Source organism: Trachurus trachurus (genome assembly GCF_905171665.1).
Source record: "Trachurus trachurus genome assembly, chromosome: 16".
NCBI classification, from domain to species: Eukaryota; Metazoa; Chordata; class Actinopteri; order Carangiformes; family Carangidae; genus Trachurus; species Trachurus trachurus.
The window spans coordinates 9016050-9039809 of NC_139902.1; the positions used below are offsets into that span (position 1 = coordinate 9016050).

The following is a 23760-nucleotide window of genomic DNA, read 5'->3' on the forward strand; positions in this document are numbered from 1 at the left end:
AGATCTCCGAAGTGCCGACATCTCGAAGAGATTTAGACACATGGTTCTCAATTATGCAGCAGTGTCTTTAGGGGGGTTGAGGTGTTGTGCTAATTTACGGAGCTAATTTAGGTTTTAATTTTGATGCTTTTTTCTGGAGTGATTGTGTGCTTTAGATAGTTTCCAAACTTGCTGTGGAATTTACATCCTGCTCGCCACATCAACGTCAAGGATGAGCTGCATGAGGTTCCTGCTTAACATGTTTTTGGCAGGTATCACAGTATATCTTTGTGAACATGGCGCCTCTATGGAGATGTGAGTGGTGCTTGTTTTCTAATGAAGTTGACTGAAAAGAGAAGAGCACTCAACGCTCTGACATGTAGCTGTGGGGATATTAGGCCTCCGAAGACGGTTTTGAATAAAGGCTTCCTCACTGTCTTTCCTCTGAGCTCCAGACCTACAGCTGCATGCAGCTGGATAACCCACAGAGAAGCACTTTGTACTGAAACACTATTAGTGTTGTCCTCCCAACTGCCCGAGTACACACCTCCCCCTACCTCAGATGTCTTGTATTTTCAATAGGAAGCTCAGTTGCTGAATGCTCACATACTGTTAAACCATGTAACACTGTAATGATAAACTGGAGGGCACATAATTCCTGTGTGTTGATGATGAACAGTTCATTTACTAGTAAATCTTGTTTGGTGACATCTGTTTATAGGCGCTTCTGTTAGTCAACAAACTGTGTGATGTGCTAATGAGTGAATATTACGTAGCTGCTCTCCAGCATCCTGATTGTGCAAATGTATGTGGATCAGGCCTGGGCTGTTCACCTGGATGCCCCTCCTGTATTTGTTCAGGAGGGAGCACACCCTGTGGTGGCAACTGTGTCAAATGGTGCTGCTGTCATTTCTTCCATTATTGATAGCTGAACACATACATTGCGGTGGTAGCTATTGTCCAAGAGTCCCGTGGATTGAAATCGTGTTTGAATATCAATGTTTTGGATAGCTATTTCCATGTAATGGTGGTAGCTCTGGGTGGATTATAAAACAACTTGTTGACATGGCTCAGTAAACACATCATTCCCTTTGTGTCTATCTCAGATATAAACAGAGAGAGAGAGAGAGAGAGGCTGCAAACACCAGGTTTTACTGTGCCACTCAGAAGAGCAGTGAATCCTCTGAGGCATGTAACAGAAAGCAGGTGCCATATCTCACATGAGAGCTTCAACCAGCTTCTGTCTGAGATTGTGTTTGCACTAGGTTCTATGAAATCTCAAAAGCATGTCAAATTCAGAGTGTTATTCGAGCGGTTTTTATTATTTGCAGGCGGTTCCCAGTTGAATTTCACCATGATAAGATCTACAGTATTTAATGATATATACAGTGTTGTATTATCTGCCCCTATATGCTTGTTTAGCCTGTGTGTGAGCATGTAACCTTACCTGGCTCGTATTTCTTCATTGTTGTCATCAGCTTGTGCTGTGCCAGCTGGAAAATGGCGTGCCCCTGTGCTGCAATAGTGTACAGTAAATATAGCAGAGCAAAGACTTCTCACTATGGGATGCATGCAGCTGTCTCTTTTGAAGTCTTCATCTCTGTTTTGCTTACTGTTTAAGCAAAGCCTCTGGTTGTCGCGTTACCTGCATTTCTATGTCGCCTTAAGGTTTATGATGTCATGTGAAACTTTCATAGCAGCTCAGTGTAAAGATATATGGATGTGGTCCCATATCAGCTTCAGTCACCCTATGTGAGGAAGCTCTTTGGAGTCAAAAATAAAGGCTTCTAAAGTAAAACAGCTTTTGCCAGTTGTGAGGCAGTAGGTGTTGTTGTTTGTAAAGGCATTAGCATTAACAGTCTCCTGAGACTCACTGCTGAGCTCCTGTGCTGTGGGACATGTCTGCCACACAGCCACAAGCAAATTGTGGATAATTGCAAAAGGTTATTTCAATTATGTGGAAACTTTCCACTATATAGAATCCTTGCAAACATACTGCATCTAAATTGCAGCCATGGCTTGAATGTTTGGAGTTAAAGGGTCATGTGATATTTAGTCTACGATCAGTGTTTTGCATATTATTTCCCTCTCTTTTCTTTCCAAAATTAACAAAACCGTGGTGGCAGCACCAGAAGCTACACAGCACCTGTTGCATTTTTCACGTTCCTTCCACAACCCATAGCTTAGAGACAGGAGAAACTACTTTTTTTTGCATGCTGAGAAAATCAGTTCTTCAAAAGTTTTGTATTACAGACCTGTCTGACCTGAAATAAGGAAATAAAGACAGGCAGGCTGTGATATGTCGGTCTTATTTACGCAAAAATCAGAAGTCGGTGCTTTCTGCATTTCCTACAAACATTAACTTTGCACTGCATACATTTATTTTCTGTTGAAATGAACACGGATGTGTAGAAATAGTACATACTGTAATGGTGTATTTTTTTTTAACTCAAGAGGACAATGCACCATCAAAGTGTCCGCCAGATCTAAAGCAGAAGTTAGAATCTGTTGCCTGGGTGGTGCTAGTTCTTGTGAAAGTGTGGCATGTCACAGCTGATTGCTCTTGTAAAGTTGTGTCAGGAAGCTTCAGATTGCGTTGCAGTGTTGTCGTTTTATAAAGTAGCAAAACTGATGGGAGGAGTTCCAGTTCATCTTCCCCACAAACACCTTCGCCCACTTATCAGTCAGGCAGGCAGGCACACACACACATACACACACACAGACTTACAAACATCGTTTTGGCCTGAAGCACAGAATTATCACTCGCTCGTTCTTGTTCGTTGTCTCCCAACATGCCGCTGCATCTCATCCTCCTGTGCCATCTATTTCCCAGGGTTCCACCTGATTCCCCGTCTGTCCAGCATTGTGCCAGAGAGCTGCCTGTTGATCGTGGTGGGCCTGCTGGTGGGGGGGCTCATCAAACTAGCTGGAGAGGACGTCCCGCCAGTGCTGGACTCCCAATTGTTCTTCCTCTGCCTGCTGCCCCCCATCATCCTGGATGCCGGCTACTTCCTGCCCATCCGTCCCTTCATGGAGAACATGGGCACCATCCTGATGTTCGCTGTGGTGGGCACTCTGTGGAACGCCTTCTTCGTGGGGGGCCTGCTGTACGCCGTGTGTCAGATCCAGCCCAACAACCCGTCGAACCTCCACTCACTGGACCTGCTGTCCTGCCTGCTGTTCGGCTCCATCATCTCGGCCGTGGATCCCGTCGCTGTGCTCGCTGTGTTTGAGGAGATCCACATCAATGAGCTTTTGCACATCCTGGTGTTTGGCGAATCGCTGCTCAACGACGCTGTCACTGTGGTGAGTGCCGGAAACAAAAAAATAGGGCACAGTGTGGTTTCTTGCTTCATGTATTGTTTTATTGACACTGCAATAAAGGTAGACTCTGAGACAAGAGGGCGGGAGATAAGAGGATGAGATAAGTTCTCTGTCAATAATATAGATTATGCTACACTATAGTGAGGCTTTGGTTGTAGCTCTCAGAAACCTCTGTTATTATCCTTATTGCCATAAGTTAGTCAAGCTGCAGTGCTTCCTGTATAGAGCATCATCAAGTAATTTCTGAACTGTCTCACTGATGCAAATTAACACACTGGATGTTTAGCCCAGCAGTCTGTGATGTTACAATTAGACCAATTAGAAGTGGTGCAATTGAATTCTGTTGCTTTAACCTTATAGTTTGACTTCAGCTGTTAAAAGGGAAAGTTCACATTTTTTTTGCAAATTCGCCCATTGCCATAATCCCTATAGTTATAGGGGTAGGTTCATTACCTTTATTTATCGGTCAATGTTGTTTTGAGATACGCGGGGCAGAGACGTGAGCTGCTCAGCGAACGGTACAAGTCCCTCATCAAACTCATCAAATACACAATCCAACAACTCCAAAACGCTCTCATGGATAAGTTGTGACCTGCACATTCACCTCGCTATGAAATAATCATGTATAATTATGTAACATTACGACACACAAAGTAAATACTCAGAACTACTTGCACTTTTGAAATCCCTCCACCCAACAGCCGTGTCTGGAAAGTAGTTCCGTCTATTGAAAACAACTCCGTCTTGTAATGTTACGTTATTATTTTTATAGTGAGGTGAATGTGCAGGTCACAGCTTGTCCACTTATGTTTTGGAGTTGTTGGATTGTGTATTTGATGAGAGACTTGTACCGTTCGCTGAGCAGCTCACGTCTCTGCCCCGCGGATCTCAAAACAACATGCACCGATAATTAAAGATAGTGAACCTACCCCTATGACTATAGGGATTATAGCAATAGGCGGATTTGCTAAAATGTTGAACTATCCCTTTAACCTAATGATCAACTGACTAGCCTGTCACCTTATAATACCTCCAGGCTCACAGCACACCATCTGTTGGATGGCCAGTTTCAATACAGCATCTTCTATAGTGTTAAGTTACAGTGGTTGCATTGAAGCCATCCAAGTCATCAACATTAGTTTTAACAGCTAGTTCGTTTGACATCAGCTGGCAAAAGCTTATCGTACCAGACGTCTTCCCCAGTATGTCCCTCAAGTGCTCTGCACGCTCATTTACCAAGGGCCATTGTCTCCAGGTCATATGTTCAGCTACAAGTCGGGCTTCAGTGCACTCGTATACAAGCTGGTCAGCACTGTGTTATCATTGGCACCGGCTGTTTTGAGTGAAGGCTCTGCTGAGTGCCAAAGCTCATCAGCTTAGGAGCGTTTGGCAGCGTTTTGGTTGATCTTCATGATTAGGCTGTCTGGCATAGCGGGAGTCTGTATTTCCCATAGTGCAATGCTTTAAAACACTTGGTGAGGAACTTTAAAGTCTCTTTTTCTTTCTCCATTTGGCACAAGCAGAAGTTGCTGGCTAAACCAATCCATTATCTTTTACTACAAAACCCAATCTTGAAAAATAGCAACACTCAGCATTACACAATAAAGGGTATAAAGGGTTTTGCCTACTTGAAGATGAATGAAATGTATATGTTTTCACCAGACCTCCGTTCATCCCCTCTCTCTCCCCCTCTCCACTCTCTTCTAGGTGCTGTACCACCTCTTTGAGGAGTATGCAGGAGTGGGAACAGTGACGGTGATGGATGTTTTCCTTGGACTCATCTCCTTCCTGGTGGTTGCGGTGGGTGGTGTCCTAGTGGGAGCCATCTATGGGATCTTGGCTGCCTTCACTTCACGCTTCACGTCCCATACGCGTGTCATCGAGCCACTTTTCGTCTTCTTGTACAGCTACATGGCCTACCTGTCGGCTGAGGTCTTCCACCTCTCTGGCATCATGGCGTAAGTTTTTCAGGGCGGTTACATATGAATAGGCATAGAGATAGAATCCACAGAATAACACATCATTAGGAGCTAATTAGCATGCTAACACTTGCACACTAAAAATTGTTGGTTTTTTATATAGTTCATGTTGTTCCTGAACTATATACTACTAGGGGAACTATGCAAGTCCGGTTGCTTTTCCACTGTTTTGCTAACACTCCTCCCGACCATGTGCATTTGTTTACGACAAGGCCGGTGAGAAATCAATCACTAGAGTAGTACGTAGCGTTATGTATCATATACAATGTTACGGCATGTACATTTGTGTAGTCTTATCTGGCATAAACAAGAGATTATGGGGCACGTTTGTGACACGGTGCCCAGAGACGAGAGCTGGGACACCAGCTCTTGCAAAGTTGTTTTTCAGCCAAGAGACGCAATAAGTGACACGCACGCTGAAGGCAGAGAGCCGTTGAGAGCTGCTGTAACAAGAAACATTTATTAAACCATCACAATTACTCCAAAGCTGTAATGTAGCATAGTTAAGCTTAAAATCCTACATAGTTCCTCCTTAACATTGCTACTAATGTGACAGTAGAATGTGGGAATGTGATCAGTCACATCCCCTTGTTGTTACCATCTGAATTGAATGCTTATGAACTTTCTGTTTATGGAAGCTAAATTAATTGGCAAATAGTCTAATCTAATCATTCATTCTTTCATTTATGTGGCGCTTGTAGAGCTTTCAGGTTTAATTTCATGGAGGTACTTTCTTTTACTTATACAACATACTGTGCATTAAGCATGTCGGGACAAGGAGGCAATGTATTTTTAGCCTGGTTGGCCCTAGAATCTAAGGCAGCTATCTGTACCCTGTGAAACACCGTACCTTCTATGTTCAGCATTTACAATGTGGGTGAGTATCTACCGTGCCGTGTTTGCTCTTTGGTCGACAAGTTCTTCAGCTGTTTCAGGGCTGTCCCTATCCAGTTGCACCTTTTTAATATATGGATCCTCTCTCAGTGATTAGTCGTCTAGGTCTATATACAACCTTGCCACTGCAGGGAAAATCAATTTCAGCTCCTCCCCTATGACTGTAAGTCAACTGTTCATCTTGGTAGATTACACTACCGTAAAACCAGTGATATAATGAATGAATCTGATTTAATACCACCTAAACCGAGCTTGGATTTACTGGCATTTCAACGCTCTCTGTTTCTCATCAGCTCCTCCAGTATGTATCAATCCATTTTCTGTTTTAGGTGGTAGGAGTTATTGATGTAGAAGACAGGAGTAGATGATGTGTGTGACTCTCCCCTCAGCTTCAGCGTGTAGTGGTCGTGTTGAAGGACAATCCCTCCCAGTGCCTGCAGCTGTCATGTTGTGCACCAGATCCACAACGTGATTTGTCAGGGTGGTTTTTCACAGCATGTGATGCAGCTTACCGGTGTGAATTCCCTTCGTCATTTCTGTAAAGCTTTCAAAGTCAAACCAATATTGACATGAAGTAAAAATGGGATGAATGTTGAGCGGCAGTTGTGGCTTATGTAACTTGGAAGGTAACCTTCCTTTTTGGTCTCCACACTTTTCACATAAAAACGCTGCATGACACAAGAATGAAATGGAGAAGCGGCAACCAGACACGGATGGTGACATCTCTGTCGATGTCACATGTTTCTGTGATCATTGTGGAACAGGCTAAATAACTGGAACGCTCTGAGACTGTCTCAAGTCAAGCCACCACTTCTTCTAAATAGCCTTTTCCTTTAAAATGTCAAAATTAATCTCACTTTGCTTCATTTCAGTCACATGTTCAACATTTCTTTTAGATGACAACCGGACATTTGGATTAAAAAGACAAAACGAAATTGGGAAAAATGCTACCTATTAAAATATATCTTCAACCTTTCCAGTATCTTTCAGCTGAGCTAAGCTTTGCCTTTCTCTCCTTGCAGGTTAATAGCATGTGGAGCGGTGATGCGTCCCTATGTGGAGGCCAACATATCCCACAAGTCCCACACCACCATCAAGTACTTCCTGAAAATGTGGAGCAGCGTCAGCGAGACGCTCATTTTCATATTTCTGGGCGTGGCCACGGTGGACGGACCTCACCAGTGGAACTGGACCTTCGTCACCGTCACTGTCCTTCTGTGTCTGGTGGCACGGGTCATAGGTCAGCTACAACGCCGTATTTCTCACAGCTAAATGTAATTGTTTAACGCAGGAGAGTGAATTAATTTTTCTGATACCATGATGCAACAATGTGGCTGTTGTTTCATCAGCTGCCCCCTGCAGATTTCTAATTGAAGTGCTTTTCATCTAACAGTTGTCATTTCTATGTTTTATACATGCAAATCAGTTGATTTCACCCCTGGGGGGGGGGGTTTGAAGTGCCAGAAAAGAGGACAGGGCGCACTGACATCATGTGTCATCTAAGAGTTGTCGGTGTGTGTGAGGAAGTGCCACTGAGGATTTCCATGTTGGCTTCAGGCTGTCACAAGCTTTTCCATTGATGATCTGTCATGCTAGATTTATTAGTATTGTTGGAAAGAGAGACTGAAAGCGAAAGAATGATGAGTTGTGTCCTGAATTGTCTTGCGTGCAGCAGGAACTGAGCAGACAGAGCTGCTGTCTGTCTGTGACTGAGTTGTAACCATTTGTAAACACATTTCACTTCCATCATGTGCTAAAAGATCTTGTGATGGAAAACAGTTTGAATATGTCTTTTCCTGCCAGATACACAGTCATCCCAGCCTTTATGCAGTTTTTAAATGGTTTACTGCAAGTCACATGTCATTTTTATTACTGTGCCAACTACTTTCTAAAGCATGCTTTAGTATTACACAGGTTTTTACTACCATGACCTAGATCTTTAGCATACCCACACAGAAGGAAACCCAATCTCTGTTTGTCATTTCATTATCCTTCTCAGGTGTGGTTGGCCTGACTTTTGTCATCAACAAGTTCCGCATTGTAAAGCTGACCTCCAAGGACCAGTTCATCGTGGCCTACGGTGGCCTGCGAGGTGCCATCGCCTTCTCCCTTGGCTTCCTGCTGGACAAGGAGCACTTTCCCATGAGGAACATGTTCCTCACTGCCATCATCACTGTTATCTTCTTCACAGTCTTTGTTCAGGTACCAGTTTCCTTTTATATTCTTATAAACAGTAAATATTAGACGCTGTTTGTCTGTTGCTCTATTGTAGTCCTGTATGTTACCCACTCATTTGCATCCGTCATCACGTCAACACTGGTTTGCAAATGAGCTCCTTTTTGGTGTAGTGTATTTGCCTTGTCATTCTAGTTTGAATTTTCACTGGCATGACCTTTGTGAATCCACACTGACTGACTAGCGCAAGAACAAAACCAGTCTAGTTCAGAAGAAATGTTTTGGAACCATTCAAACATGCTGAGCAGTGAACATCAAAGGAACGCTCATATTTTTGCTCAATTTTTCTAGAAATGGCCTTACATGATGTAACGTCAGTTCCTCAACCTTAAGTGGTAATATTTTATTTCTGTGTCCTTTCCTCCTTAAGCAAACAGCCAAAGCGGATTTAGGAAAATTATATTTCAAGATGTTTCTTTTAAGTATACCGACAGGCAGGCACGCGAGATAATTCACATGAAAAAAAAATGCAGAAGCAAAAGCAAACATGTGCGGAAAAATGTGCATGTTACATTTTGTCCATTTTAAGAACTGCGTACTGCGTCTGCACTCGTCGTTGCTACAACTGTAGGAAGGTTCCTGTGAGCTGCACCCAGAGTGGCAGCAACTAAATAAAACCCTCAAGACATGTGCCCTCTTCAGAGGCTGGATGAGAAATATGTTTTATTTATGCTGCGGGATTCAGCACTGGCAGTCTGATGCTGAGACAGATGCAGGGTGAGGACGGTGAAGGACCTAAATGTGGAGTTAAAGTAGAACTGTGTGTTAGAAGAGAGCGAGTCTACATATACATGTGAAAAACTTATCATGATTAATAGTCATATTTACCAGATTATCTAATAGTAAATTGCAATGCAATAATAATTCAGAGGCAGTTTGGAGAGTTCAATTTCTGTTGATTTGTCATTAGTATATAAAAGTGGCTTATAAGCAAGCTCAGGTTTATTTATATAATGTAGGTTATTTATTGCTCTGCATGTGTGGGTTGAGTCTTATCTATTTTGTCATATGTTTGTGTAAGCTATTGAAAAACTTGAATTTCCCTCCAGGGGGATGAGTAAAGTATTTTTCTATTCTATTCTATTGTAATATTCTAGCTCTAGCAGAGAAATAGCATTATGTTTTCTATTTCTGTGAATCAAGCATCATCACAAGCATAGAAAGCTGACGAAATCCCTACAAAGTAATCTTATGTCTGAACTTGAAGCTGAACCGAGGGAGGGATGAGGGTTGGTGATGGTTTGCTGGTTTGTCACACATGGTGTCATGGATGACGGTGGATAATAGTGTAGTTTGAGATGGTGCAATTTATTCTTGACATTCTGAGATTTTTTAATTGCACTGTTTGGCTTTAAGCGCAACGTAAGGGACAACCGTGACATCTCAACTTGTTATATGTCATGAGGGAAAGAATAGATGTAGCAATGTAATATACATTTGTCATATTTGGGGGGAAAAAGCAGGAGGTGATTGAAGTGTCAGTTCCCTTGCTTGCATAGTAAGAGCACAGGGTTTTACAAAAGAGCAGAAATCTTCTTGAGGCTTAAGTTAACTAGCTAGTCGGCTTAATCGCTTTAAGAAGCAGTGATACGCTCAAGTGTTTAGGTGCAGACAGGCACAAGTGCACATACACACAACCACACATCAGTTATAGTCCAACTGCAGCAAAACATCAAACTGATATTTGATTTAGTGTTCCTGCAGCCATTTTGTCGGTCATGTATTTTTCTTAATCCTATTGATAAGTGACCAAAAATAGAAAAACAGGATTACACATCAAGATAGTAGTGAAGCTGAATTGGGGCTTCAAGTTGAAGGTTAAGGTGTATAATAATCAACAACAGCAAATCCTGCTTTACAACCAGACACACAGGAACAAACACACATTAGATGCTGTCACTGTAAACACAAGTTGTGTTTACAGTGACAGCATCTAATGACTGGAAGGATTTCTTTGCATTTATCTTACTAGAATTTCTTTGTTAAAGATGCAGATTTTTTAAAGCTAAAATCTGTAACCACTGTGGTTGCGATACTGTGAGCTGGCGAGAGATTTACAGTTGAGAGCTGTTGCGAAAGATTGTGAGAGAACCTGGCCTGGTTTTATCAATCGGCTGTTGCAACATGTGCCAGCGAGTGACTTGTGATACCACCAGCCTCATACTTGACTTTAGGAAGTGAAAAGAAAGTTCTCATGGCCTCTCCTGCGTTATAAACCAGGACAAGTGTGATCTGATAAGCTGTTCTGGTGATGTCAGTATGATGCTTTAACATTTCACTCTCACACAGAAATCTTGGGTAATAGGAGCTTGTCTCAGTCTTTAGCTAAGGTTTAGGGTGTTTACAGTAAATGATCTGTGGTTCCTCACATCCTTCTTGCAGGGAATGACCATCAAGCCCCTGGTGGAGCTGCTGGCTGTGAAGAAGAAACAGGAAGCAAAGCGCTCCATTAATGAGGAAATCCACACCCAGGTAAAAAAAAACAACAACAAAAAACTCTCCCCTCCAATCATCTTCAGCCGTGATGAAGTGTTTCTGTATACAGCTGATAGATAAAATGACAAAATGCTTTAACATGCTTTCAGCTACAAAATATCTATCACCAAAATTAATGCAAGTCATGTGGGAAACTTCCTCTTTTGCTGAGGCACCTTTTGTTAAGCTGGTGCTGAGCTGTTCATTCTAATTTCCTGCCATGTTTTCTTTACTCAGCACACACAGGTACAGAAAGACGGAGAAATGCACATTAGTTGCACAAATTATTATGTTTTGATACCAATACTACCCCCCTGTCCACCAACAAGCCTCTCAGGCCATTTAGTTTAACAAGTTTGGATCGCTGCCTCCACCTACTGGCCGTGAGTTGGTACTTCACCTCATACACTGCAGCCTAATGAACGTTCATCCACAGATTTTCATAAAATGATTCTAAAAAGGCAGCAGAGCCTCTTGTTTCCAAGGTATTTGCCTGTCAAGCACATTCATGAGTGACCACCATGGTGCACAATCCCCATGTGTTAAGCTAATGCACACACACACACACACACACACACACACACACACACACACACACACACACACACACACACACACACAGCCCTTTCTGGGGCTGTGTGTGGTGAGTCACCAGTGCTTGAGGCTAGAAGAGCAGGTTTCTCTAATGGCTTCTCCTCCTCTATAAAACAAGGGTGATTAGAGTTAACTGAGCTGCCTGAGTACACAATCCTACTGGAGTAGCCGTGGTGTTGAATCCAAATGGAGTCCTCTGGTACGGAGGCTCTGAGTGTATTTGTTTGTGTATTTCATTTCGGCAAGTGGTTTGCACCTGTTTGAGGTAAAAACTTGACATTCGGCCTTCAACAGGGTCAGGCTGTCCCACCTGGTAAATTATGCTACGTATCCTCAAACAGAGCTTTATCCTGCCCTGTTGGTGGTTTGTTTTGATTGACACACAGCGCTGTACTGTTGGATCCTGACATGATAAGTTACTCACAGTAATTGTGAAATGGAAAAAGGAAAACATGACCCCAGGATATAAAGTTATGAAATATAAAGTTATATCTAAAAGCAGACAACAGTCACACGTGTCTTTACTGCATAATGAGCAGCTGTTGGTTTTGTGCAACTTTCTAGATGAGAGAGAGAAAACGGTGTTTATTGAGTCTGAGCCTCACACAGCAACAAGTCCACCTGTTCCTTTTATTCACTGTCAAATAAAGATAAAGTGATTGAAAGGAGAATCTGTCGATGCATACATGTATTAATTATGAGTTTCATTTGTTTACCTCTCACCTTCCTGTGTGAACACTCAAGCATGGTTGCATCTATTTAAGACGACACTTTTCAACCCCGCCCCCTCACAGCGTTGGGAAGTCTTTACATAAATCAGTCACTTGTGACAAAGCAGAAGTAATTTCTGTGGCTCTGCTTAATCACTTGTTCCCATAGCAACACTGGCTGCCAGGCTGTCATCGGCGGGCTTAGTCACAACACCAGGGCGACCTATGGGCTGGCTGCACTCTGAACACCGAGCGCAGCAGTGCATTTCTCTGGTTGTGCGAGCAGGGCGTGCTGCCACCGCTAATAAACGCTGGGCCATCACTCACAAGGCTGCTGCCACTGGTTTTTCACACATGGACTCCATTTTCAGAGCTCATTGCCTGCTGTTGTTGATAACGATGTTGGCAGTCTTACCTGGTAGGATGTTTTAACTGTGAGGTAACAGTGGGGAGGGAGAAGGTACAAGATGCAGCTGAGGAACATGTGTGGTACCAGAGTCCCTGTGTTCACTGTTGGTAGCATTTAAAGACCAAAAAAAAAAAAAAAAATGTTTTGAAGTTGTTTGCTACAGACCTTAGAAATGTCTCACAAAAGGATCAGTTCTTTAGAATTGGAATTGCTTTAAATGGCACGTGACACTTTTGTTGTGTGTCCCGACAATTTCTAAAGAAACATTTTTCTGTTTTCTTATTAATACCAGTTCCTCGACCACCTGCTGACTGGAATAGAGGACATCTGTGGACACTATGGACACCACCACTGGAAGGACAAGTATGGATTTAACAGTGAACTGACATTACAGCTTGTAGTCATTAGCAAACTTGGGCAGCATTATCGTTTTTATAGATTTGTTCAATCGTTGAGCTATGGAAGACACACACACAGAAAAATACTCATCATAAGTTCCTGAAGCTCAAACTAAGTGTCTTTAATTACAACCAGAAAAGGGAGCAAATGTTTGACGTGGCTAAGTGGCTTATGTTAGTGATTCATCTTCATAATTGTCATCGGTTAGTTTTCTGTCATGATCAGCTAATTATTTTAGCCCTATAGCGAAAACACATTAATAGATGTGAAATAATTGCTGTAATTAATTCCCCAATTAAACCTCTTTTTTCTGTCCAATACACAAACTCTGTCCAACCTATTCTGACTCACTGTTCTGCTTCCCCCCATGTCTCCGTTTCATCCCTGGTTCCTGTCTTCATCCGTTCTCCCCCCAGACTGAACCGCTTCAACAAGAAGTATGTGAAGAAGTGCCTAATTGCGGGCGAACGCTCCAAGGAGCCACAGCTCATCGCCTTCTATCACAAGATGGAGATGAAACAGGCCATCGAGCTGGTGGAGAGCGGAGGGGGAGTCAAGCTGCCTTCTGCTGTGCCCTCCACCGTTTCCATGCAGTGAGTGTTGAACAGCCACATAGAGGGTTCACATGTAAAGTGACTGGAATCCACCATGCTAGTTTTCACATTTATTATGAATTTTCCTTTCACATAGTCCTCCAGTTATACAATAATCCTGACATATTCTTGATGTTAAGGTCATATGTAGGCCAACACTATAATAGCAAGTTGAACAAACCACAGTGGTGCCAGTGGAGTTATAAATAGAACAGTAACTGTTAGTGGTAAAAAATGAGGACATGGTGATTACTTTAAGTTTAATTTCTTTTTATAGTTACAAGGCTAAAAAAAATCCTTTAAAAACAAGAATGTCACCCACAGGTGTGAAGGTGTTTTCTGATATCTGATGGCTGTGACTCACTGTCTAAGGGGCAGTGTGGTTGGCTGATGACTGACATCAACAACAGCATGTGTTACAGTTTTGAGCTATGTGGTAGCAAGTGATACATAAACCATATGGTCATCTTGTCATGGTCCATGTGGTGACGAGGAGCCTCTGGTTACCACGGTGTGTTTGTGTGGTGAAACCTACTACAGCACCTGCACAGGCCTCATTGATTTCACATGTGTAATAACACGTGGTCTGTGATATATTCCTAAATGAAGCCTTGGTCAGTCTCAGTATCCAGTGCAAGTGCATTAGTCATTCTTGAATAAATGTTATTAAAAGTTGGAGACAGTAGTTGGATACACATGAAGGGATGTTTTGTTTTCTGGCCAGACTGATCTCAGTAGAAACTGCTTTTTCACTCTGCTGCTTTCAGACTGAGATTAAACAGGGTCAGAGCTGTCTGCTTTGTTAAACTGCATGCTTTGTTAATAACGAATGTCAGCATTTCTAGATAAACAGTTTTTTGTGGCCTCTTTATTTCTCAGACTCAGATTCTTTCTGTCTGTTTTTCAGGAACATTCAGCCCAAGAAGCTTCCCCCTGCCAAGACTGTGGAGAGAGCTCTGCCTCAGCTGCCTAAAGGCAGGGAGGAGGAGATCAGGAAGATCCTCAGAAGTAACCTTCAGAGGACACGACAGAGGGTAACAATGCTGCTGCTGTATCAGCTAGAAAGATCGTCACGTGTGTTTTCCTTATTGGTGTTGGTTAAAGAAGCATCATCTTGTCTTAGTGGTCCTCCATATTGAAGTACCTGTCTTCTATCATATTACTTAAGCGTATTGATTGTTTTTGAATTTGAATTGAATCAGTGTACTGGCACATTTATTCTTTTACACAACACTGAATCGAATCGTCAGGGATGTAAAACAATAAGAAAAGCACCTCTTATTGATTTACCCTCCCTGGAGGAGATCATAACGTCAGTGACCTCTTTCATTAACAGTGCACTCTTTTTCTTCGTCTCTTTACATATTTATGAGTTCTTCTGTAGGACTATGACAGACAGAATATTTCTTTACACATTTTTTACTTTTTTTTTTTTATTGTTGACCCTGAAAGTGTGTGTTTTCTCTCTCAGCTGCGCTCCTACAACAGACACACTCTGGTGGCTGATCCATTCGAAGATGGATTCGGTGACCTACTTATTAAGAAGCAGAAGATGATTGAGCTGGAGAAGAAGGTATGATCATCAGTCTCTGTCATGTCGGCGCTTCCTGAATGAATCTAGATTTGTCTGCGTTGTTACTGACATCTGGCTACACCGTGACTGAGCCAAACATGTTTTGTTGATCCGTCTGTGCTTAAGAAGCTACTAAATCTTCAGGTAATACCATGGTAGTGTCCCACACAGGCCGTTGTGCAGTCTGGCTTCTAAACAATATTTTGTAGCATAATATTGGTGGAAGGCGACAGCAGCACGCAGACACAGTCCAGATCACTTTCTCTCTGGGAAATGGTTTTCGACTTTTGGAGCTTTCTCTGTATATCGCAGAAAGCAGCCTGTGGTAAATCCTGAGATGCACAGGCAGCAGATATAGAGCAGCTTTTTCTCATTTCATAACAGGGCCACCAGCAGAGAAATGATTCAGCCAAACCTATGATTTGTATTCTAATTAGAGTCCACCTTCAGTCTCCTAAATTAATTTCCTAAGCACAAACGGGAGCCGATTTATTTGCACGGCTGAGTGGCCCAACCACAGACTTCCATTTCGTCTGCCTGTAATTACATAATGAAAATGGACTTTTGTTTTGGTTAAATCGAATGTGCTAGAAGCCACTGCAGACTCAAGAGGATTTCTGCCGAGACTAACAAAGCAGCACATCACTGTAATGAAGTTCCTCTCAGATATTTATCAATGGGGAATTACTGAACTGTTTTAGTTTGGCTGCTGTGCTTCCAAACAAGAGAAGGAGGAAGAAAATTTATTTGTTGTCATTTTTCTGTCATCTCAGCTTTGTATTGTAGTCATACTAAATGTTTATGGAAGATGCATTGTGTAAACAAACAATACCCTGTGTGTTTCCTAGATAAAAGAGATGAATAACTACCTGACTGTGCCTGCTTCATCTCCTGACTCCCCGACCATGTGTAGAGCCAGACTGGCCTCAGGTAAACACCTGCTCCATGTCTCACCACCATTTTACCGTCAGGCAGCACCTGAAACAATGGCAGATATTCACCATGATGCGACCCCACAGGGATCAGACGTTATACTATATGTACAGTATGTGAGGCTGGCGAGGTAGCGCTCCACAGAACACGTAACACTGCAGACAGCACTGCTGTTCTTCACAGCCGCAGCCACAGATATTTCCCCCTCTGATGGAAATATGTTTGCATGTGCCAGCCGGCATGTAAACCAGTGTTTGGTCTCATTTTAGGCAAAGGTACTGATTTCAAACCTGCTCAGAAGCAGCAGCAGAAAGGGAAGAAAATCTGTCCAGGTATGTAGTCAGTGTAGCGAAAATTCATTTTGAGTTGTGATAATAACCCAGCAGCAATCCTAACATGCATGCTCCAAGTATCCTGCTCGTTAACCTCCATTAATTATTCATTACTAATGAGGTAATGTCATGACATGATTGACAAGCCTGCATTCAGACGATAAATTTGAGGCAAAGAGAAAAAGTCCCGCTGGTAACAGATTCTAGGTCAGCATGTATGTTACATGTGAGGAGAGAATTATTCCAGCATGTTTTGCATTATAAATGATCGTGACTTACTTTGCTTTTTTGTTGTTGTTGTTGTTGTGTTGAGAAATATGTGAGATGGTTTTAAAGCCTGCTGTTGTCTGGTTTGTGCAGTGATGGTACAATGATAGCTTTGTTGACCTCGGTATTTGTTGTTCACATTTTCTTCTCCCTTGACATTATATGTTCCTGCACGCTGATGGAATGACTAAATGATATCAGATTCCTCTTCAAAGCCCTGTTAAACCTCATTTCCTCATACCGTGTCCCCGTCTCGACCTCAGACCCCCAAGCTTACAGCATGAAGACGGCGTCCGACAGCGTGCCGACCATCCAGGTGGACCTGGCCTCTCCCCAGTCTCCCGACTCCGTCAACGTAATGGACGAGTTCAGACGGGCCAACCAGGGGGAGGAGGAGCAGGGCCTGATGATGAGACCTCCACAAGGACATCAGAAGTCAGGTGACGCTGATGGGAGTAGAGATCCGCAGAAGCTGACGAGGTGTCTCAGTGACCCCGGTCCCAGTGCAGACGAGGACGAGGACGAACCCTTCCTGCCTTAGCGAGGCGGACGGGATGTGGAGGGATCGGGCCGCATGGCCGCCCTCGCTGGTCAGAGGAGAGAGATGCTTCTCTTCTCTGCTCTAAATGATCTCTTTGGTTCAACCAAACAAGCCAAAACTGCTCATGCTGTACAAACCAGAAACTAAAAGCAAAAGGAGGTTGCCTAAGAGAGAAAAACTAGAGCCATTTGTTTCTTATTGTCATTGCTCTTAATTTTTTCAGACAGGATTGGAACTGCGGTCGCTGCTCTCTGGGAGATGGTGGAGTTTATGATCGCTGGTCTGAGACATTCAGGAAAGAACTATGCATTACCAAAGGTCTGGACTGTTTTAGTGTCAGACAATGTTGTTTTTACTTTTTGTGTTTGACTGTTTTCTCTCCATAGTTAGTCATTTTATTTTTGTTCATGATTTTATAACTTTCTTTCTTTCAAACTACATCCTGAGACATGCTGGCTCTTGAGTCCTAAATGTAATCAACAGAGCAAACTACTTCAGTCCAGTTTTCACTGTTGCACATGAGCACTTGAGTTCTTTCATACTGTCACTTGAAATAGCTGGATATCAAACAGTTAGTGTAGCTAGTTGAAGATAATTTTGCCTTATTTCATGTCAGATCTTTTCACTTGGTGCATTTTTTTTTTTAAATTTCTGTCTGTTTTTTAAAGCATTTTAATTTCAGGGGTACTAACATCTGTTTGTGATTCAACTTTGTTCCAGCATTCGTGGGATGTAAGTAAAAGCTGGATGTATTTAGTCACTGTGCAAACCACTGTGTAAAAGAACCACAGTTCTTTATAGTCATGCTTTCAGACCTGCAGCCTCGTCCGATGGCTTTGGAGGCAGTGAATGCGGATTTGAAAAACGTCCTCTATTGTATAAAGTGGTCGTGACCTACAGTGGCGGAGCGAAGCTGAGCGTGTGTGAGGCTCGTGAGACAGGCAGAGATGCAGCACAGATGTGTTGATGTCAGCCATCATGCTTGATTCCCCATCAAATTATGATCTCATGTTGTCATGTCACATTTCTGTGAACATGTTTTGTGTGTTACCTCAGTTTCAAACACTCAGTGAGGAGTGGAGTCAAAAGAGTAGATTTCTATCTTATCTAACACTCACCGCAGTCACGCTGATTATAAATCATTTCCACATTTTACATTTGACATTCTTAACTCTGTTTTTTATCGGCCTCGCAAAAGCATTTTGTTCCTCCATTACCTTTGAGCATCTTACAGGACATGACAAGTGAAGGTTAACCTCCTTGAAATGTTCAGACTGTAGGCAAACAGAGAAATGTAACTCTATGCAGTATAGATGTGTGAAATATGTACATGAACTATAATATCCTATATTTATGAACACCCTTTAAAATGAAGTCTTTAATCTTATAAACATGCAAAACACAAAGAAAAACTAATGCTAAAGTCAAAGCTAAAATCAAATGCGGGCATTAAGATCAATAACAACCGTAAGAGAAGAAAAAACAGTTCACGTGAATTTTTGCACATCATCAGACTGAAGTTATCTGCAAGCATGAAAATGTAGTCTAGTGTTTGTTGATAATCTTAGGTCCTTCTCCACTGTACTGTACTGTATTATACGTAGCTGTACAGTGTGTATGATAGCCAGTGTAAAATACATTGCATGTCTTTTTTACACAGCTGCTCAGTGAATTGTAATATAAATCATTCATTTGCATCGAAGTCCTCGATTGTGAAAGAAACACGCAACACGTTCTGTTTGCTCTCCAGTCAGAACAGCAAAGTGCCACAGCCACAGTGATGATTAGATTTCAAACCCACAAGTATTTCTTGCAACCGCATATATTATCACTAAATACTAAAGGGGGAAAAAAGTGTAGTTTACTTTCTCCACAGAGACCAAGAGCAAACATTGGCTTTGAAACATCATCTCACTGACGTAGCTAGAATGAGTCACTGTTCCACTTTTCTGACTGTTTCTAGGTGTTAGTGACCACTGAATCCTTCCTGATCCTCTTACATGCAGCAGACTCACATTACAGCAGACTGGAGGGAGCAGGAGAATCTGACAGGCGGCTTCTTCTTTTTTTTTTTTTTATAAAGCATCTGTAAATGCACTGCTATGATTACCATAGCGAGGTGTAATAGGATATATTGACCCGGGGTGTACGCACATGAATCTCTGAGCCTACCTGCACTGTAGCTGAGTGTGTTTGGTTTGTTTCTTTCCCCTTGACACTTTACTCGCTCCCCAATTTCTAAAGGGATAATTGCAGCTGAGGGGATGGGAGGGTCAAACCTTTAAAGCGTCTGTCTCAACCAAATTGAATTTCCCCTTTGGAAACGTCTGCGTGTGCGATGGAGCGTCGGGAGTGGAGGGCTGTGCTGAAAATGCCAACAAGGACAAGGTCAAAGACACAAGGGTTGTTAAGAACCCTGGAATGACTAGACATGTGACAGACGGTACCTTCTCCCCATCTTCCCATCCTCATTTTATGGTTGCGTAAAGGATAGCGACATTTATGTGCAGCATCACATTTATGAGGTTCTAAAGAGGGGTATAAATTAGGCTGCAGTATCTCTAAAACCTGTTTCCCTCCATCTGTGAATGAACGCTGCTGGGACGACTTCTGTATCATCGTCCTACGTGCGAATTTGGCCTCCGTACTTTTTTGACTAGGTTTCAGGAAGGTTACAGTGAACAATGCCTTTCTAAACATAGTCCCAGTAGTGAGTATGTGTATGTGTGAATACAAAGCAAAGTTGTTCCCTGAGAGAATATGTTGCTCTGCTAGGCCATAGTATTTTGCATATCAGTGGATACATGGATATCATAACTTAGGGATGCGATCAAATAAAGGGAAACCAAAAAAAAAATATTCCAATTTGAATTAATACAATCCTTAGAAAATGACATCACATCCCTGATCATACTCCATTTTATTCCAAAGACTTTTAGTTTCTCAAAAGAAAGAGCCACTATTTTCATACTTTTCTTTTTTGTATATCGAATGCATCTTTTTCGGGGCAAACATTCTCACACTCCTTGGAGAGAAATGTTTGGTGCAGAAAACCTTAATCTGAAGCCATATAGCCTATAGAAGAACCTGTTTTATTCTATTCATGTATTAAAATGTCCCGCACGTCATTTTGCCTTTTGTTTTGCTCAGTGTGCAGAGCAAACAAAACAAAAAATCTTTACATTTAAATCACCTGTGTCTTCTTCACTTGTGAACTTCTGCAGCGGTGAATAGTTTTAAGTCGTGGCAGTTGTTGTCATTGAATGTGTCGGACTGAATTACAATGTCAACACTGTTGCCTCACCAGCATTCACCTCAGCTTTGTTCTTCATGTTTCTCTGCGCTTTGAAAATGCTTCATGTGCTTTACTCGTTCAATGGCTTTATTGTACAAAGAGCTTTTGTTTTTTCTTTTTGGGGGCTTTACAGGAATATGAGTCCCCTTTTTTTTATCATAAGTACTTTATCAGAATTTGTGTGCATTACAAGACTTCACTGTTTTTCTTTCCCATCTTATGTTTACCTGTAACGGCACTGCAGGAGCATCTGTCACCCAGACTTTATACTATGGAGGCTGAGGCTCCGCATAGTAGAAACAAACTGAATTTACAGCTCTAAATATAATCAGCTCACAAGCCTTATGCTTCGAATTCAGTGCTACTAAAGTTACAATGTGGGGAAAATAAAGTGAAGGCATCTATTACAATCAGCCACACAAGCTGGTAAATAACTTTCTAACGTAAGGACACATTGGTGTTTTTGCATGTGTTTGATTTGTATTATAGTTGTTGATTTTCCGTGCGACCCAGGCAGCCATTAGTTTCCATTCATTCATCCTGCAATGTAATATAACAGTGTAAAGACTTTAGACTTGCTTCACATCCATCACCGTGGACGTCAGCTGTAATGTCGGGTATCTTTTTGTTGTCTTGTAATTACAGTGCATTTTTGTTCAGCCAGGTCCTACCTGCAGTGCCATGCAACAGTTAGATGAATATAAACTAATGGCTGTCTCAAAGGTTGAAAAACAAGATTTTTAACACTACAGTGCGCTTTGAAAAAGGCTTAGCACTTATTTAGTCTAGTGTCATGGTTTATACTACACAGGCTAAAATATGCAAAACACTGGTGTGTTCTATTGTAATGTATTTAAGATTGTAACATTGGACCAGCCTGGCAGTGCACAGCTCAACCACACTGCAGGTGAACGTTAGACAACTATAAATACAAGGCTGTAATCACAGTGACGCACACGCACGTCATGGACATAATGACCCTGTGGTGACATTACTCCTTCACCCAAAGACTGTTTTCTTCCCTTCTGTACCTCATCGTTCAATTTGCCTGAGTCCGGCTTCTGTTGAGTTCCATGGTTTCACACCACACCGAGCACTTTAAAGAAGCAGAACCTTTATCTCCAAACACTGATGTTAGAGACAGCAATAAGTGGCTTTAATGTAGTGTACACATCATGTTTCAGGTGACACATCACAGGGAAAAGGAATGTACTTTACGGTGGGCCTTATAAGGGGAGGGGCTTTGTGTTTTTAGTCCTGAAGCAGAAAAGCTGGGGTTTTAAATCCCAGTGAAGGCTGTGCTACGACTCGACAGAGTGGATTATATTTCCCTTTTACTCATATTTGGTTTTGTTTATCTTTATGAGTTTGTTGTATTTATGTCTCAGTCGATTATTTGCTGTTTGCAAATTTAAATTTCGCAATAATTAAAGTCGTTTTTTTTTTTTTTTTGTATACACATGACTGGGATATACATAAATTGGGATTATGTATAAATATAAATAATATATAATGAAAAGAAAACATGTATTAGTTTACTATGATGTACAAATCAGTCTGAAAGATAATGAGTGTGCACTTTCTTGTTGATTAATCTTCAGCTTTCAGCATTCCATTCCTGTAATGACCAGTGAAAACTAACAACCAGATGAAACTGTCAGAAACTATATACCAAATTAAAGTTTTACTTTATAGCACTGCTGTGTCCGTATATCATGATTTCAAAAACACAACATTGAACGTTGATATCACTCTCATGTTTCTATGGTAAATATAAAAGTAGGCTACCACCAGCAGCCAGTTAGTTTAGCCTAGTTTAGCTTAGTATAACTGGGTAAACAGTGCTAGCCAGTTTAAGTTTCCCAGTGTGAAACTGAAAGGGGTAGGGGATCATCAGCAGTTTGAAGAATTAGTATTATTACAGGTACACAGACTTACTCATTGATGAGAGCATGTGTGAGCAGGAGTTTATGACACTTGAGGTGGAGCTAATTCGTTGATTTTACATACTTAAACCTCTACATAGCTGTAACATTTTATTTGGCCACAATGGCGCTAGATATTTTATATTCTACTAATTTATAGTATAACAATCCATTCTATTTTATGTGCCCATTAAATTTTAAAATATATATGCAGCTAGTTATATACAACCCTAAGTGGAGTGACATTTTTTCCTGTTAAGTACCACAGAATTATAATTCTTGTTTGGTTATTGAGTTAATAGTTACTTTGCACTGCAAGAGACCAGCTGCTATCTTATTATCTGCAAGTGTTTAACAGTGAGATCAATTTCTCTAACTTGTAGTAGCCTTTTCCTTCCAGCAGGAGGAGTGCTGCAGTAGGCTACTCATAATAAATTCTGCCAACATTCAGCTTTCTGAAAATACGCGCCACTGAATGAGTGCCAAAATGAAAATGTAGAGGGGATGATTTAAATTTGAATATGTGGATGACTTCTCTTTCTTTTTTTTTGCTGAGTTCTTTGTGGAGCCCAATAAACTCAGTATGAACTGTCTGCCTTGTTATCGTGTTACAGCATTACTCAGCTTGGCAGCCACACAGTTCGCATGGAGGATGTGAGATATCCAGAGAGAAAGCTGTGGCCGCTCTTGTTGGCTTTGTTTATTTACTCTGCCTCTGTTTTTTGAAATGGGAAATCACATTGGCTCATGTGTTTCTTAACCAGCTTGGCCTGACTCCGCCATTCACTGGCTAATATTTTTGGAAGGGATCTGCTCTATTTATAACATTCGCTTATTTTAATTGTTGGCACTTGTTGCATTCTATCATTTTCTAGCAGAGCCTCTGGGTGGCCAAGTTAATTTTACATCTGAAGAGTCTAATTTGAGACTCAAATTACTAGAATTGTTGTTGGCTGGAACATCCTCTTTATATTTGTATTTGTGGACATTTAGCTCATACTTATCCAGAGGCATTAACAGAAAGTCAACAGTTGAACAAGCTTAAATCCAGAGAACACAAACTTTACAGGCAAACAATGTCTAAGTCGTGCTTGTTAGAAAAGAGTTTCACCCGTCTATCACTGGTGGGAAACAGTCTGGATGTTGATGTGTGTCTGACAGAGAGTGATCACAGAGTATTAAGTGGATATAGCAGAAACATGATGTAGCCTATGGGCTTTCAAATGCAGCACTCTTTTTTTTTTTTTTTTAAGTGTGTTTAAGCTGCAGAATGGATTGTGTAACAAACCAATTTCTCCAGTTT

At 41.7% G+C, this 23760-nt stretch overlaps 1 protein-coding gene across 1 annotated transcript in view; it reads left to right on the forward strand.

Annotated features, from left to right (window-relative positions):
• The window catches only part of slc9a1a (solute carrier family 9 member A1a), a 28542-nt gene extending 6555 nt beyond the window's left edge, over window positions 1-21987 (forward strand). The window contains exons 2-12 of the mRNA XM_083990254.1: window positions 2813-3285; window positions 5011-5261; window positions 7199-7416; window positions 8176-8378; window positions 10794-10883; window positions 12892-12962; window positions 13415-13591; window positions 14499-14625; window positions 15063-15164; window positions 16013-16094; window positions 16960-21987. Of these exons, the coding sequence (XP_083846380.1) occupies window positions 2813-3285; window positions 5011-5261; window positions 7199-7416; window positions 8176-8378; window positions 10794-10883; window positions 12892-12962; window positions 13415-13591; window positions 14499-14625; window positions 15063-15164; window positions 16013-16094; window positions 16960-17237 (2072 nt within the window). The 3' untranslated portion in view covers window positions 17238-21987. The remainder of the gene's footprint in view (window positions 1-2812; window positions 3286-5010; window positions 5262-7198; window positions 7417-8175; window positions 8379-10793; window positions 10884-12891; window positions 12963-13414; window positions 13592-14498; window positions 14626-15062; window positions 15165-16012; window positions 16095-16959) is intronic.
• Window positions 21988-23760: the final 1773 nt, after the last annotated feature.